We start from the raw sequence: 18,780 nt of genomic DNA, 5'->3' as shown, positions 1-18,780 counted from the left end.
AATACTATATTATGCTTACATTTATTATACTCTACTACTCTGTAATTATAATAAATATAACATTTTTAAATATTAAAATTAAAAAATAATAAATATAAAATTTATGGAACATAATATACAATATTCTGTATTGTATATACAATATTATGTATTGGTCTTCTAGGGCTGCCATAATAAAATACCACAGGCTGGGTGACTTAAACACAGAAATGTATTTTTTCACAGTTCTAGAGGCTGGAAATCCAAGATGAGGGTGCCAATAGGATTTGTTGCAGATGACATCCTTCTCCCAGTCTTCACCTGGTCCTTTTCTTTATGTGTATATGCTATATCCAAATTAGGAGTTAGGGCTTCGACATACGGATTTTGGGGGGACAAAATTCAGCCCATCACGAATATTTCATGTAGATTATAAGGATTAGCCATTTATAGAACACATAAGTAGGAAGTTAATCAACACTTTAAGAATCCAATAGCCCCTGGGGAAAAGGCTTAAATCTAATTCTCAGAATTGGGCATTATTTCAGTGTTGGACAGATGGGGTAATTTGATATGCCAATTTTGTGGTCCTAATGCTAGTAAAATGCCATCACCCTACTGTGAGTAATCTTAAGAACTGCGGGTAGTGTTGAAACTTGGGGTGGTACTTAGATGACTCAAAGTTATAGAAATGAGCAAAACATAGTCTTAAAATAAATTCTGGCATAGAATGTAGGATGTTGTGCCTTTATTGGACTTTAAAATAAGGTTGATGTAAATAAGATTTAAATAAGCTGAAACTTCTTAGTAATAGAATAGAAAAATGTTTTTATTATTTTTAAAAAGAATTTTTAGCTATAATAAAGTTTTATGAGGATGTTTCCATGAGGTTTTTGAGTAAAACGCCCACTTATTTCTTTCATGGTTTATGACATGCAGTTTGAGAAGGACTAGCCAATAATACAAAGTTATGCAAGTGATAATTAATTTGAATTCAGTAATTTTCTTATCTACGGTCTATAAGGCCAGATATAAAACAGTCATTAATGATCGTCAAGAGGTTCTCTTGCTTTCTCTTTGGGATTATTGTCATAAGTCAAAATGGTATTTTGTAAATTATACTGATTTCCTGGAAAGCAAGATTCTAGATGTACCTATGTCACCTATCTCTAGGAATTACCTGGGAATAGAATTAAGGAACTTTATTGTGTGCTAAAAGAGTTCCTTGTGTGGAAAGAGCCATCTAGCCTCCTTTTCTGTTATTGATCCTTTCTAATTCTCAAATAAACACTAATCAAAATACAGGAAAACATTTCAAAAATTTGGTATAGTCCACAAAAATAACTCAAATGCCAAAATTAATAAAGATCCTTTGTTTGCACTAAACAAGGATAATGTAGTGCCTGTTCACAAATGTCTTGGACAACTATGGTGCTAAGAGGAGTTGGGGTCTTTGGGCTGGAGAACCCTTGGGTACTCATCCTTCAGGGTATTAGTCCAAAGTCTGTGCCCAGCACTGTGTCCTCCAAATCCTAGTCTAGTGTTTGGCATAAATAAATAAATAAATAAATAAATATTCAGGCACCCAGACACACTGACTTATTTATTTATTTATATGCATACCTACTTATTTATTTCCATCCAGATTTCAGATGCTTTTCTGTGTTATACTTAAGTAGGACATCAATAAACACACATACACACGCAAACACACACACACTCACTATTTATTTATTTACTTACTTCCATCCAGATTCTTTTCTACATGCACTCGAAGAACCCAGAAATCAATACATACACATACAAACACACACTTATTTATTTAATCTCTAGATTTTTTTCTATATATTTAAAAAAGCTAGAAATCATTAAATATACAGACACACATATAGACACAGTCATGCATTTAATTAATTACTTAATTTTCACTGAGATTCTTTGTATGTATATTCAAAGAGCCCATAAGTCAATTAATATACAGACACAGTGGTGCCTGGGTGGGACAGTCAGTTAGGCAACGAACTTTTTTTCTGCTCAGGTTGTGATCTCAGGGTGGCAAGATCAAGTCCGTGGTTGAGCTTTGTGCTCAGCGTGGAATCTGCTTAAAACACTCTCTCTCTCCCTGTTCCTATGCCCCTCCCCCTACTCTCTATCTCTCTTAAATAAATTCTTAAAAAAATAAATCTTTAAAAAAAAAACAGACAAGACACACAGACACACTGCACTTTCTTTTCTATATGTATTTAAAGAAGCCAGAGATCAATAAATATACAGAGACACAGAGGCACCCTTTATTTATTTATTTATTTATTTAAAGATTTTATTTATTTATTTGACAGAGAGAAATCACAAGTAGACGGACAAGCAGGCAGAGAAAGAGAGAGGGAAGCAGGCTCCCCGCTGAGCAGAGAGCCCAATGCGGGACTTGATCCCAGGACCCTGAGATCATGACCTGAGCTGAAGGCAGCGGCTTAACCCACTGAGCCACCCAGGCGTCCCAATTTATTTATTTATTTATTTATTTATTTTCATATTCTTGTCTGTATATAAATAAGCCAAAAATCAATAAATATATAGACACATAGATACACACACACACTCACACACACACACATTTATTTATTTATTTATCTTCAGATTCTTTTCTGTATATATTTGGAGAAGCTAGACATTCTCACACACACACACACTTATTTATTTAATTAATTAGTTAATTAATTTCCCCATATTTTTCTATATATATATATAAGGAAGCCAGAAATCAATACATATTCAGATATACACACAAAGACACACACACACACACACACACACACACACACACATTTATTTATTTATTTATCTTCAGATTCTTTTCTGTATATATTTGGAGAAGCTAGACATTCTCACACACACACACACTTATTTATTTAATTAATTAGTTAATTAATTTCCCCATATTTTTCTATATATATATATAAGGAAGCCAGAAATCAATACATATTCAGATATACACACAAAGACACACACACACACACACACACACACACACACATTTATTTTTTACATCCAAACAGATTTTTTACATATATTTAAAGAAGATGGAAATCAATAAATATGTGCACACACATGCACATACACTTATTTGTTTATACCTAGATTTTTTCTATGTATATTCAAAAAAGATGGAAAAAGAGTTCAGGGTGGGTGTTGGGTTTGGGTATTTACTTCATTTCTTCAATAAAATATTAGATGCCTGAATAATAAGTTTTATCTCATATTTTATACGTATATACCAAATATTTCCTTATTATGTTGTACATGTTATTTATGAATCCAAAACCATTCATCTTAGTTTTGATTATTATTCCGTGAATAATTTTATCTTTCCCCACCATTATCATTTCTCCCTTCTCATATTTTTGATTTATCTGGAATTTATTAGTGTATTTTTTGATGTATGGGACAAAAGTAAGTCTTCTTAACACCCATATTTAATTACTTTTATGTGTTTTTAGAAGTTGTATATTTTCCCATTGTTGTGTAACTTATTTTATATTACTAATATAATTTATTCAAGAAAGTAAGAGCTTTAATCAGTGAAACATAGATCTTTCTCAGGATTGACCAGGGTACTTCGGTGGCTCAGTCAGTAAGTGTCCGCCTCTTAACTTCAGCTCAGGTCGTGACCTCAGGGTCAGGAGATTGAGCCTGTATCAGGCTCCATGCTGGGCGTGGAGCCCAAGATTCTCTCTCTCTGCCCCTCCCCTCCCCCTCTTACTGCTCCCCCAACTCATACTCTCTCTCTTAAAAAAAAATAATAATAAATTGACCAATGAAAGGATATTTATGAAAATAAAGTATATTTATGAGTTTTAACTTAAATAGTGTAGTCCTTATTTTAAACAATTGTTTTGATTAATTATTGGCCTCAACTATGCTGGATAAGAGGGATTCTTTATGTAATTCGTACAGCTACAAAACAGTTGCTATCTCTCTGGGAAGCCACTTCTTTTGTAAAACTGTTCATGGATTTTAACAAATATTGCCATTGCTGTACAAAATAAGTTTAATGTTCTAGACTACCTTTGTGATCCAGTTGCATAATCTAATTTAATACTAACTGGAGACTCAGAACCTTTTTGTTTCCCCCAAGCTTTGTTTAATCACATGGTTTAGGCAGAGAGGTGGGGGTCAGGATGAGGAGGAGCCTAGGTGTCGCAAAACAGGGATGTATAGGATATTTCCTTTTTTTTTCAAAGTGATTTGGTTAATAGCTTTTCACCATATTGTTTAAATTAAAGTAACTTCCCATGCAGGCATTTAAGAGGCATTTGGTTGTGCCCCCACTCCCAGTTTCCCCAATTCCACCCACCACTGTGGAAGTTTGTGTACTGGGCTGAATGAACAACTAGCCAGGGTCACCTGCTTCCCAGGGGAGATGATTTTTAATTGTGTATTTTCATCATTAGCTCTAGCTCTTTCCATTTAGTCACCATCTTCTACGTACCATTCTCAATAAACCATCGTGTTTATGTGACCAGTATATCATATGAATCCAGCAACTCTTTGAAACTGGCACATTAATGTCCCCTTTTCAAGTTTTCTATATGCAACCTATTACTGCTCTGATGTCATTATGTTTTGAGATATGCTGAGTGCCCCACAGATCCCACATTTTGTCACTTTTCTTCATATAACTTTCATGATCACTCTTTTAGTGTTCATTGGTATTTTGAAAATCCACACACTCATTTCCAGCACATCACCATCTTACTTCAGTAGTCTGTCTTCCTTTCAGCCCTTACTAATGATTGGATAATCTTTCTATTAATAAATATCAAGTAGGCCATGAAGGATTGATATTAAAGGTTTTTTTTTTTTTTTTATTACATCAATAGAACCACTACTAATTATGTGGCTTTATTTCATACATTAAGGTTTTGCATCTCAAGGATTTTATATTGGATCACTAGAGAATTAATTGTGTTGCTTTGTTTTTATTTTATATGTAGTTTTGAAGCCAGGAATAATTCAGTTGATCCCTGGAATATTTTGGATAATGGATACTCAGTTGTTTGATGTGTTCTTTATACCACCCGCCACTTCCGAACCTACCCCAGACCCTCCCAGACCCTCCCTTTAGACTCTCAGACCCTCCCCACTGTCCCACCCCTGTAGCTCCACCCTTCCCGTTCCCTGCCTTCCTCCACCCTCCCCATTATCCCACCCTCATTGCTGGCCCCCACTCCCTTCCTCCCCCAACCCTCCCTACCACCCCCCCCCTCACTGCTACAACCCCACCTTCCTCCCCCCACCCTGTTCCTTTGATGTTGGTGGAGGACGCTGAAATGATAAGGACACAGTTTGCACTTAACCACTAAATCTTTATTAATTGAATTTTTATTATGACATCAATACAATATTAGTAAATAGAGAGAAATACAGCAATAAAATGGGTAGGGAGGTGGTAGGGGTAGGGAGAAAAGGCAGGGAGAGGTAGGAGGACCACTGACAGGGTTCTTCTTCATCACTTTTCTGTAACTTCCATGAATATTTACCATCCTTCATTATCAATTTCATTCCAGCAAGTCAAAGAGCATCTATCTCCTCATCCTGTAACTCTCCAAAGGCTCTGCTCACAATCTGGAGCCCTGGGCTTAATACCCAGGGCAAAGTTAAATTATTTATTTAATCACCTTTGAACTTTTTCCCACTAGAGTTTTATTCATGTCCAATTTGCCCTAAATAGTCTGATCTCCCTGCAGTTCCCTCTGAGTTTATTTGAAATCTTTAAGGGTAGCAATCATAGGGTAAAGGATCACAAGTAAGTACACATGTCCACTTATAGAGTTATCTAATACATATCATGCTTTTAAACTAACCCCACCCACTTAATTACTTAATAGTCCCTCCCACCCTAAAATACTTACGATTATATATACCCCCTATTACTTAAACAGATTACATAAAGAAATAAAAACAATGCAATTTCCACAGACCAATTCCATCAATCACATTCTACAATCTGAAACAACAAAGAACTTTCAGTCCCACTAGATGTTCACTCTTTCGATGAAAATGCAGTGTGGTTCCCACCCAGCTCTTAGTCTCGGCAGGTGGTCCTTCATTTCTGCTTAGGTCTTTCCAGCAGAGTGTTCTCTGTTGCCAACCTTGGAACTGTAGCTGACGTTCGACGTCTGTGGTGGATGACAGGCAGATCAATTCAGGAGCCCAAGAGGTACCTGCAAACTTAAACACAAATCCACACTGCACCATATAGATGTGCCCCTCTTTATTTTGTGCACCTGCAAGTTCCTTATGTCACCTCACATGATTGAATCAAACTAATTCTTCATTTTCCAGCATCGAGTACAAATACCTCATTGCTCAAACTAAATTGACCCTTCAGAGATGTATGTAAACTTCCTCCATTTCAAGATCTTAGCACAACGCCTTCACTAGTTCTCTCCAGGTTTGCCTAACAATGGGAGCTCATACCTTCTTCCTTGATTTAATTAACACTAATAATTTGGGTCAAAAGTCAATCAAAGTTGCCAATTTGTTTCAAAAAGGTTGAATACTGGCTTTAATAATTCTGATGTTTTGATATATGTCCTTTATGCTTTATTTTGCTCCCTTTCTAACTCCCTTAGAGATTTAATTTCTTTGCTCCTTCCTTTCTTATGAATGAAGGCATTTTGTGGAAAAAATGCCAAAAGAAATCTAAAGTATCCAATTAACATAATCAACAAGAACAAAATAAATTCAGTGAAAGGAAACTTATTAAATTCTGATACTATAGAATAAATTTGAAATTACTTATCCTTAACACCTACATTTATAGATAGTATATATAGCAATAAAGCATAGAGCACACTGCCAACAGTTTTTCACAAGCTTTACTAAACAGCCAAATGTGTGTCAGGGTCTTCATCCATGCGCCGCTGACCCACACCACCATGCTTTCCCTGACCGCTGCTGTCGTTGGTGGACATCTCCAGACTCTGCTTGCAGTGATGGCAAATGTCCGTGTGCTCATGCCGGGGCCGCAGACAAAGACCCATTTCTAGGCCCTCTGCAGCTTGAAGATCAAGTGACAACTGTAAATTTGACACAAAACAACTTGAATTCAAATGTATGGATGATGGGTTGATTTGAGGTAAACTGAAGTGACACTTCAAAATAGTCCAGAAGCACAAACGCACCATTTTAAAGGTAATTACTCTAAAACACGTGAGTGACTGACAAGCTTTCGGATTCCATTGAAGGAAAAAAAAAAAAAAGTGGGGGCGGGGCGCGGGGAGCGGGGAAGTCATTTAGAATTAAATAGCCAATTAGGTATCTTTTTTTGAATTTGTAGATCTTTTTGTGTGATTTTTTTTAAAGGCCCAATTGATAAAATTGATGTCACATATGACATTAACCTAGCAGATTGAAGAAGAATGGGATGAAATATTACACCAATACTCCAGCTCTGAGGAGCCTCTCATTCACAGTGTTGTAAGAGAAGTTCACAGTAAAGAAAAACTTTATACTATGTTATGTATCAATTTTAATTAGTTTAACAATAAGAATGGGATTGTACTTTGTAATTCAATGGAAATAATTTCTGAAAGCAGTCACCACTTTAAAACACTGTTAAAAGACACTAGTAACCTACAGCTTAAACTTTTAAGTATTTTAAACATGCAAGAATAAGGGTGGGGGATAATGAACGGGTGAAAGGTGATGTGGATGAAAAATGAAACTTCACCATTGGACTCCTCTTCATGATACGCAATTTGAAATCTATACCATGTTGTCTACTGCTCAAACTGTGTTTTGGCAATCGGAGGTTGTGTACTGAAACACAAGCCCCTTGAAGCCTGCCTCTTTCTTCTCCGTGCGTGGCAGCAAAATGGAGTCTCAGCAACCAGGCAGGAACGATGACACAAACCCTGCAGCAGGGATAATGGCAGCAGTAAAGAATTAAACAGAAAGAGAGAGGTTAGACAGTTCAAGGTAGTAGCAAAAGACCAGGCTAAAGAAGTCAGGCAGTCCCAGGTTAGCACAAAGCATCCAGGAGACTAGAGGTTGTCTCTGGACTGAAGACAATGCTTGTATTGTCTGTTGCTTTGAGTCATTTGAGATGCTTTGAGGCCTTTCATTCATTGGCAGCTTCTTTTCATCTCCATCCTCTAGAGGGGACCCCTTTGCACTGTGTGAACTCTGATCCTTTTAAAGTGAGGTTACCCATCAGGTTACCCTCTGGATTTAAAGTTCACTGAAGAAGTCCGTATCTTCAAGACAGTGTCCAGTGCCCCAAGTCCTCTTCTTCAAAGATAACCCTCGCAGGCATAGGAGTGTGGGTCTGGGTGCTAAATTCATGTCCCCTCTCTAAGCATCCTAATGCTACAGTCTAGTGAGGGGACTGATGATGAAATGCCCAGATGTATATGGAGGCAGACGCATGGAGAGATGCTTCCAACACTTCAGGTGATCCTCTTCCAGCCAATTAACAACACTCCTGAACTTTCTTCCGAAGAACCAGGACAAGTTGGTAACATTAACTCAGAGTCTCTTAAGAGTTGGGTACGGGACTGCAAGGTAGTCACACCTCATAAACATCTAACATACCTGAAGCCACCAACAGTCTCTGGTTACCAGGTTTAACTTTTTTTGTGGAAGCCATTACTGGCATGATGATGGTAAGGTGTTGTGAGAAAGCCAGAGTTCTTGGGTACATGAGATTTGCACCAGGGTGTGAAGGCACACTCTAAACATGCAAGAGTCCCTTCTGAGAGAGCACTTCCTTCTGAGGCCTGAGGTGTTTCTGTTGCAGGGGTTTTGCCTGCTTCTGGGAGAACCGGTCGAGTTGCTGCTCCTTGAGAATTAACGGAACCATGAATGCAGAGTTTGAAGATGGTGAAGTTTCTAAGGGTGCAGCAAAAAGATCACGGAAGCCGTTTTACACTGCACCAACAATTCTGGCTTCCTTAATAAGGCGTCGGTCCTCCAGTGATGTAAAGAGAGTACCGAGACTGCAAGAAAAGTCATGTCCTCCTCCTCCTCATCTCCCCCTCCATAAAGAAATCAGCATCTCCTGTGTTTGCATCAGCTTCTCTGTAAATGTTAAACGTGGAATCTGGCAGCCTGTTAATTTAGATGGTGACAGAGGTTTCAGCAGGTAAAACCCAGGCTTCCAGGATTCGCTGGGAAGTAAACTTGTCAGGACTTTTAGTTAAATTGGCAGTTAAGGTGGAAAACTGAGAGAGAAAATGTGTTGGTAAATATTCTGTTGCTCTCAGAAAATGGTGGAGGTCTTTTGGTGCTTTTTTAGGATGTGTGCCAGTCCAGGGTGGCCCTGACCTTTCCGAAGCCATTTCAGAGAGGGCTTGTGCCTCAGGTTGGCCTGAAGATGCAGTAGCCGAGTTTAGCACACAGTCACTGATTGAGAAGCTGAGCAGGAGTAAATCTGAGGGTAGAGATCCTGAAGGACATGACAAGTGTCTACATGGTGCTGTAAGACGGCGGCGGCGGCGGCGGCGGAGGCGGCGGCGGCGGCTGCGGCGGTGGATACTGGGGTACCGGAGGCTGGCGGTACCAATGTGGGTTCCAGGTGATCATCACGGGGACATAGAGCGATCGTCCATGTCCATCTCGCCCCACTGGGTACCAGGCAAATCCTACTGGGTAGGTCGGGTACGTGGTGTATGTGGGGTAGGTCTGGTATCCAGGTAGTTGAGGTACGTATTCAGTGTACGTTGCCAGGTGAGCCTGGTCATCCAAGTTTGGAATAGAGAGTCGAGGATACTGATTCTGAATGGTGAAGCTGTTGGGAGCTCGGCAGTCGTAGGAGACTTGCAGTTTCCATCCCCTCTTCACCTGGAGAACCTGGGCTCCATTCGGGGCGATTGTCGGAGTAATCAGCCCGTCTTTCACGTTTCTGGCCACAAAATCTCGCAGGGCTGCCATTTCGGGTTCGGACAGTGAGTACACATGTCCGCTGGGAATACTGTGCGCTCCAGGTATCATTTCGATGGTGGGGTCAACCAGGCGGTGATCCGGGTAGACGTTTTCGTCCACTGGAGTGTACACATTCTGGACATAGTAATACCTCACTGGCTGGTAAACTCTGTATCCATCCACCGGGTAGTAAAACGACGGCTGTGCCGGTGGTGGGAGCGACGGAGGTATTGGGGAATACATCCGGCAGTGGTATCGGCAATATTCAGAATCAAAGACGATCGATCGGGTGCTCCATGTGATGTTGGGATCGTGTGTGCTCAGCCAGCGCACCCCAAGGACGACGGGGAAGAACGGAGACTGAGTCACATCGAATGACAGCACCTCGCGGTGATCTCCCAGGTCGACTATCAGGTCATGCGTTTCGTGGACAACTGGGCCCGATGCTATGGGGCGTCCATCAATCGCTTCCACCAGTATTGGCCAGTCCTTGACCCTCAGAGGAATTCCGTTCTGGGCAACATATTCGTGATCGATGAAGTTGCCAGAAGCACCAGAATCGATCATGGCTCGGACGAACAGGGTGTGTCTGCCCGGGAGATGAATCTGGAGCATCACTTGCAAGTGTGGAGATGAAGCATCATCTTGTGGGGACCTTATTAATTCTGGCCCGGTCGCTGAAGGTCCCTCTACAGCGGGGCCGGGGAGTTTCCCGCCGGCGAAGCCTTTGAGGCCTTGGCAGGACAGTTGTCGGCGTAGTGACCTCCATTTCCGCAGTAGAGGCAGAGGTTCAGCTTTCTGCGTCTTTCTTTTTCCTCCTGGGTCAGGCGCATGCGGGCGCCGCCCACAGGCTCGGTGGGATCTACCTGGTGGTGGCTCGTGATGTGCGGCAACACCAGCGCGCGCGGTGGGGAGCGCGGCTTGCGAGCAGCGGCCGCTCTGGCCAGCCTTCTCTCGATGTGGATGCACTGGCCGATCAGCGCCGACAGCGACTTGGCCACTTCGAGGTGGGACAGCTCTGCCTGAATGTGGTCGCTGAGGCCCTCGTGGTACTGGTCGATCAGGGCGGGCTCGTTCCAATCCAGGTCCTGCGCAATCATCTGGAAGGCGTTGGAGTAGTCGATGACCGACCCCATGCCCTGGCGCAGACGTCTGATCTTGCGTTTGGCGGCCTCTCGCCTCTGGGGGTCTTCGAAGACGTGCTTCATTTCGGTCATGAAGGCTGGGTAGTTGTGCATCAGGTAGTGGGATCTCTCCAGCTTCGCGGAGGCCCAGCGGGCGGCGCGACCGGTCATCATGCTGGTCACGAAGCAGACGCGGACGCGGTCGACTGAGAAATCTCTGGTGCTTTTCTCCATGAAGAGCTGGCACTGGGCCATGAAAGGAACCAGCATGTCTGGGTTGCCGTCGAACTTCTCAGGAAGGTCATCTGGGCACTCTTCCTCTAGGGGAGTGGGTGGGGCAGCCGCCGCCGCAGCACCGCGGAGCTCGAGGTCATCCTCCTCATCCTGAGGGGGGGGCTCCACTTGCTCACGGAGGGTGGTGTTCTCCTCAGTGAGCTTCTGCACCTGGTTCTGCAGGTTGTTGTTCTCCTCGGACTGCTTCATGACCTTCTCTCGGAGGTTGTTGATCTCTTCAGAGAGATCGTCCCGCCTTCGTTCGGCCAGGTTGGGGATGTACTGGCCCCTTTGGGCGCTGCGTGAGGAGGAAGAAGAGGAAGAGGAGGAGGAGCAAGAGGAAGAGGAGGAGGAGGGGCCGTTGGGGGGAGGAGGAGGAGGAGGAGGTGGGCAGTCGGGCCCCAGGGTGAGAGCTGGAGTGGGAGGAGACCTCCCAGATGTAGCTTCGCTCCTGTGGGGATGGAGGCCCGGATCCTGGCCTCCTCTTCCACCCTTTCTTCTTTTTGTTTTCAAAAGCTTTTTGTTTCTGTAAACAAAGATAAAAGTATAAATTTAACATACATATTCAAAGCAGCACATTTCAAAAAACACTTTAGCATTTTAAAGTAGCCACTAAAATACTTTAAATACATGAGTATTTAAAGTATGCCCTAAAATACTTTAAATACATGAGTATTTAAAGTATGCCCTAAAATACTTTAAATACATGAGTATTTAAAGTATCCCCTAAAATACTTTAAATACATGAGTATTTAAAGTATCTCTTTGTTCTACTTGCTTACATTAATAATTAATAAACAAACACAAAGCTTGCAAAAGGGAGAAAGAAGTTAATCAATTAAGACAATAGATAACAAAAGCATCCTACTTTTTCATGTTCAAATGACCTTTTCCTCCTCAAAGGTCACCTGTTTATTATGTATTCAACAATACATAACTATATCAACAGCACGTTTACCTTCCCTAACTATAAAAGAATGCTGAGACATTCTAAGCAACAGTTTTGTACCAAGAGAGTATGGCAAGAAACTTTCAAGTCAAAGATAGAGACCTAATAAAAACACGCAGGTAAAGCCAGAAGGATAACTGTTACTAGACAAGTTACCTGAGAAATAGCTAATATTCCAGCCAAGAGGGAGCCAAAAAAAAGGGCGGGGGGATTAGAATCACAATGCCATATTCATCAATATAGACACTACCTCCAAGGAGGTTGCCAAGTCATTATCAACATTAACAACTGTCACAGAGCCCAAAGGATTGTCTAAATCCAACCATAATCTAACCATAATCTGATTTCCCAAAGAGAATGCCCTATGGGACAGAAGTGGCACTGAGCAGTTTCCCTCCTTATTATGCAGTCAATCCACAATTATCAATTGATGCCCCCCCAGGAAGAGCTGGGCTATAAAATGGGACGTTCCAAGAGGCCCAAAAACAGTACACCTCAAACTTATAATACAGATTTAATTAAATAATGTAAGTAAAGTACTGAATATTCAACAACTGTTAGCTAATATTAATAAAGTTATTAATAACGAAGGTAACTTTCTGTGTAAAGAGGCTAAAATTAAAACAGGGAGGGGCTGCAATTATGGCAATCTAGCCATGCATTTCCCACCTAAAGACATTAATTTATTTTGGATACACTGTTGGCCAAATCCAGGGCCTCATTTGATTTGCAGGTCATCAATTTGCAACTTCTGGTTTTTAAACAAGTTTTTGTTAGCACAGTCCCACCCAAAAGTTTAGAATTTAGAGCAGGACAGGGCTGTACCCCTTGCTAGGTGGTGAGTAGCTATATGGGGGGAGTTGGGGGGAGTTTGGGGGGTTGGGGATTAAAGGTCTTAATTATGGGTATGGAGACAATAAATCACACATACAATAAATCATACAACAGTGCCTATGTACTTCTTAAAAAGAGGGTTAAATGCATTTATAATAATTTATTTATAGTAATATATTTATAGTAATTAGTATAGTAATTAACTTTTTAATAATTTTTAAATGAGCATTAAATTCTCATATTTGGAAAACTTTAAGAAAGTGCTCCAAAGTTTCCAAAGTTTAAAAACATAACTTAGAAAGCAGGCAGACTGCTTGTTCACCAAATGTTAACTTGGCAGTCCTGGCCGCCTATTCCTCTCTGACCCATCAAGGCAAAAATGGGACACTAAATTAATTATATTAATTAAAAATCACAAAGATAAAGGTGTTATTCAAAGAAGTTAGGTGAAAAATACCTAATATTTCAATCAGTAGGGTATAAGGGGAAAAAAAAGGTAATGGTAATCAAACATGATACCTGTACACTTCACCCTTGTCTCCAGCTATAGGGAAATACCCCTTTCTCCTCCTTCTTTGAAACCCCTCATAATCTTTTAGGCCCTTCCCCTGCACCCCCACTCCCCTGCACCCCCAGCCACTTTATGCTCTGCTTTGTCCTTGGAGTGGCTATACAGCAAGCAGAGTCTTTAAAGGACAGAATTACTGTGCCATTTTAATAGTTTTAATTGGCATTCGAGATAAAATATTCTAAATAGTCTAAAAGTTTAGAAAATAAATCATAACCTGTGACACTGTTTCATTTCTAACTCCTTAAAGATAATTGTATTAGTGACACGCAAAAGATCACAAAATAGTACAATTTTTATTTATCAAAGTTTTATTTTTATTTAATAAATATGTAATAAAATAAAATTAATTAATAAAAATTTTTATTTAAGAAACATCCCATTTATTAAAAGTTTTAATGTCCCATTAAAAACAACTAGTAAGTATAAGTCAGGTGACTCAGGTGCCACTTTTGTCATCTAGACATTAATAGTTTGAAAACTTAGAGAGAAGACTTCTGGAAAGGCATTCAGAGCATGGCCTGGGGCTGCCTGACCCAGGTCATGAAAGTTAACAACCTACATGTCAATCACAGTCACTGGGGTGTGCTTTATTGAGGCCCAAGTCTGAAGGTTTTAACATCTGCAAAACACAATAATAGGACAGGTATAACAACATGTTCAGAAATCAGCAAACAATCATTGTATTGTTTAGGGAATCAGAAGATCAATAAATGTTTAAAATTCAAATGCTTTTGGTAGACAGGAAGATAACATAAAAGTGAGAAGAAACTGGAGTTAATACAGTAAGAAGGGGGCTGTGACTATGTAATGTGGGGATGCATGTCCCCTCCCCAAAACACTGAAATCTTTAACAAATATTTAATTCAGTGCTGGTCAAATTAAGGATCTTATCTGACCTGCAAGTTCACCAGTTTGAGACCCCTGACCCCTATCGAGATCAGGCATCAGGTACCCACCCATGGGATTTTAATTTTGGGATGGGACTCCAAGTCCTAAAGGAGATAACTGCCCAGAGAAGAATAGTTTAATCTTTAAAAATGGTAGGATAGTGGGCAGGCAGATTAACATTCAGTGTAAATAAAGTTTTAAAATATTTAAATAGTAACTAAAGCACAAGTTAACTTGGAAACAGGAGCAGTGTGACTTTATTTGAATTACAGAACTCTGGCTCCTTCAATCCCCCCTTACTAGGGGCTGGACTGCAGAGGTGAGGTCAAGAGGCCCCATTCCTAAAACCTGAAAGGACGCACAGCACAGAGCCAAGCCCATGGGACAGATGTCACCTTTAGACATGGAAAAAAAAATTCAGTGTTAATCTATATAGGAATTAAATACATTGATTAATCTTTGACTCTTCATGATTACTTCTAAAAACTTCTATTCCCCAAACACACCAAAGAGTAACAGTAGCCAAAAACCACTGCACATTAAATATCTCATTAGAAAATGACACTTCATTAATCAACTCTTAATTGCCTTACATATTCAAACCCAATTTCTTTTTTAGGACCTTGCTGTTATTTGTGAAATGCAAATTATATTAATATGCACATTTTTACCATTGTTTTGAACTTTAAAAGAATGCAAAAGAAGATACCAAATTTCCAAAGGGAGTGGGGGTTAGGGTAGCAAGGTGGGCCTGGGGAGTAATTGAAAGCTGTAATTACTCTAAATATAAATATGTAAAATATATAAATTATATACTTGTTGGGGAGAGATGACAGATATTTGGGAGTTAAAGTCTTGGCTCATGGCTTATAATGTAGGAAACCAGGTTTTAAAATTTCTTCCTTTAGTTAGAAACATAAATGTAGTATATCTAACTGGAGGTAAGGCATCAATTTGTTTTATATGCATGTTTTATAATGCCAGCTAAAACCCTCCAATCTATATTTTGTAATGTTGATGTTACATTATACAAATTTCAAATATGACAATTATGTACCACCATTAAGTATTCCACCATTAAGTATTCACCCCAAATTTAAATAATTAGCTTTTGCTTTTCATTTTTAAAAAGCTAATTATTTTGAATATCTTAAATATAGTTTTGTCTTATAATTACAGCTTACATTACTGGAGTTTAAAAATGCACTTTTTTTTTTTTCATCCTGTTAAGTGTGAGAGATAACGCAAGCAAGCAATGCCTGGGACATTCCAGGACAGCAAACACCATAGAAAACAAACCAGAAAACCCCTGCAGACTCCAAAGAAGGCAATGAATAAGCCAATTCACTCTGGTCATTTAATACATATTTAATGAATGCCTACCATGTGCCAGGCACAATTAATAAATATGTAGGCAAGTTAGCCAGGGCTAATCCCCTAGAGTTCCAAAGGAAAAAAAAAACCAAAAACCCAGCTTCACAGGCACACAGATGAACACCTCATCCTTGCCTCAAGACCAAGCCAATAGTACCAATAAACCACTCCTATGAAGCACAGTTCAAAAGTTGTTCCTTATTTTCTGTCCACCAAAGAATCTGATTTCAGTAAGCCACCACAAATGTCCATTAGTGTCTCTAAAAACCCTTAAATGTGAAAGTATTTAAAACAATTTAATTTCATTTGTAGTAAAAACATTTAGCTGGATTGCCCTTAGGGGCACCAGTCATGTCTGCTCAGTAGCACTTTTCATAACCCACTATCAGGAGTTTAAATTGTGGAATTATATTACTTAATATACAAAGCACTTGTAAAAAATGCTTATAAATCCCAGGTATAATTAGCATTGTTGCTAATTGTTTTTATTTTATTGTTGTTTTTTATTATTCTTATATTTATTAGACACTAATGGATAAAAAGCAAAATCCGCGCTGCCAAGAAACCGCAGGAGGGAGGGGCTGTGCAGCCAGGCTCAGGCAGTGAAAGCAGTGAAAGCGCGCAGGCGCAGAGGATGTGGGCCTGTAGGGAGGGGCTGGGGGGCTCACACTGCGCACGCGCAAGAAGGCTCTGGGAGGCGGGGCCATAGGCCACCTCAGAAGAGGCGGGCTCAGGGAGGGGCCAAGCTTTGGAGAGGCGGTGTCTGGGCAAGCCATCTCAGAGGAGGTGGGCATAGGGAGGGGCGCTTTCTGGGGTATCGCCTCAGAGGAGGCGGGTTCAGGAGGAGGTGGGGGTTCTGAGGGGACCCACCTCAGAGGAGGAGGGCTCAGGGAGAGGCGGAGTCTGGAAGAGCAGCCTCAGAGGAGGCAGGCTCAGGGAGAGGCGGGGTCTGAGGGAGGGGCCTCAGAGGAGGCGGGCCCAGGGAGAGGTGGGGCTTGGGAGAACGGCCTCAGAGGAGGCGGGCTCAGAGAGAGACGGGGTTTAGGCGAGCCGCCTCAGAAGAGGTGGGCTCAACGAGAGGTGGGGTTTGGGGGGGAGCAGCCTCAAAGGGGGCGGGATTGGGGAGAGGCGGGGCCTGAGGGGGCGGCCTCAGAGGAGGCGGGCTCAGGGAGAGGTGAGGTCTGTGCGAGCCACCACAGAGGAGGGGGCTCAGGGAGAGGCGGGGCTGGGGAGAAAGTGTCTAGAAGGCGCGCTCTAGGAAGGCGCGCTGCAGAGGAGGCGCGCTCTGAGTAGGCGCTGGGAGGCGCTAAGCACACTCCTAGCGGATACTGCAGAGAAGGCGCGCTAGAATGGGCGGGGCAGGTCTGAGACTGGCTGTTTGCCTCTCCTAGGAACCCCCTCCCCAAACCCCTCCCACCGGCCTCCCCAGCCAGATTCATTTCATGCAACAGCGCAATCACCCCCAGATCCAACTCCCCCCCCAAACTAAGCAAACCAACAGTTTCCACAAACTGTTGCTGGACGCCAATTCGCGCCACCTTTACAACTACACCGCCACTTCGATCCAGCGCAACTAGGCAAGGCAGCCCGCTCTGCCACCACCAAAAGATTCCCTTTTGCACTCAAGTCAGCGCCCCTCCACTCCACAGCTATAGCTGGAATGGTGTGGGCAGAATGTTAAACACTGATTTTTGCCCGGGGCTCCATTTTGTCTAACAGCACCATCATGCAGACAACCGTCCTGCAGAAAAACATAGTGGGAGCCATTCCAAAAGGTGTGTTAGACACAAAGGGTGGGGTCCCCCACTAAGACGACAGAGTAATCTTACTCTACAGCTCTTGCCCCTTTACAGCTGGTTTCTTTGTAGCGCAAAACAGTGCAGCTTGTGTACCCCTGCAGCTGTTATTACTTTGTAGCGCGTTTTAGGTGTAAATTCTCTGCAGCTCATGTACCTCTGCAGTTCCTGTGCCTTGGAGCACAATGAAGCGCTGTTGTAGTGCTAGTGGTATCATTCTTGTAGCGCTCATCTGCTGCAGCTCAGGTTTTGTAGTGCATTTAAAGCGCAAATCAGTCATCAGTCTGCAGCTCATATACTGCTGCAGTTCATAATGGTTTGTAGCGCATTGAAGCGCCCATCAGTTTGTAGCGCAACTGAAGCGCCCGTGCATCTATAGCGCGTTTGACGCGCTTATCAGTTTGTAGGGCATTAAAGCGCCCAGTTTGTAGCGCTGTTGAAGCGCCCATCCATCTATAGCACATTTGAAGCGCTTATCCGTTTATAGCGCATTGAAGCGCCAATTAGTTTGTAGCGCCTATCACTATGTAGCGCTTTTGAAGAGCAAATTGCAGATTGGTCTGTAGCTCATGTCCGTCTGCAGCTCATGTCTGTCCGCAGCTCATGTCTGTCTACAGCCCTTATCTGGACTTGAGTCCTGGAAATCAGAGCCCTGAAGGCTTGGTTTCTCCACTCTGTTTTGGGGTACTGCCAGTGAAGGCGTGACAAGATTTGCGTGGAGACATTCAGGGACACTACTCCATCTCCCGCAGCTCCCGAAAAGGACAGGGAAGGAATGTGATCTTAATAAAAGAAACATCCTCACCGCATACTCACCACGCGAGGACTCCTCTGCGAAGACAGGAGGACGGGGTCCCACACCTGCGCCAGGCGTGGGTTCCGCTGGGTGCTCTGCAGCCCGGAGTGGCTCCGGACGCGAGCCCGCTCAGCGGACCTTTCTCGAGGCTTGGTGGACCCTCTTCGCTGTTCTCCCCAGGTCGCAGTCAGGTTTCTTCGACACACACCAACCGAAGTTGAAGCGCGTGTACCAGGAGCGCCGACTGGGAGCCTTATATAGGCTGAACA

General features: G+C 42.0%; 1 protein-coding gene across 2 annotated transcripts; it reads right to left on the bottom strand.

Annotated features, from left to right (window-relative positions):
• Positions 1–5,327: 5,327 nt before the first annotated feature.
• PEG10 (paternally expressed 10) lies at positions 5,328–18,741 on the bottom strand. Of its 2 annotated transcripts, none has more exon segments than NM_001291198.1 (2): positions 5,328–11,829; positions 18,521–18,741. In NM_001291198.1, coding segments are annotated over 2 exon segments (2,385 nt in total). In that variant the 5' UTR covers positions 18,526–18,741; the 3' UTR covers positions 5,328–9,450.
• Between the last annotated feature and the right edge of the window lie 39 nt (positions 18,742–18,780).

This window comes from Mustela putorius, unplaced genomic scaffold (assembly GCF_011764305.1).
Source record: "Mustela putorius furo isolate JIRA1106 unplaced genomic scaffold, ASM1176430v1.1 tig00003845_pilon_pilon_pilon, whole genome shotgun sequence".
Lineage (NCBI taxonomy): Eukaryota > Metazoa > Chordata > Mammalia > Carnivora > Mustelidae > Mustela > Mustela putorius.
The sequence above is the reverse complement of the archived record's forward strand: the minus strand, read 5'-3'. Positions and strand labels throughout refer to the sequence as shown.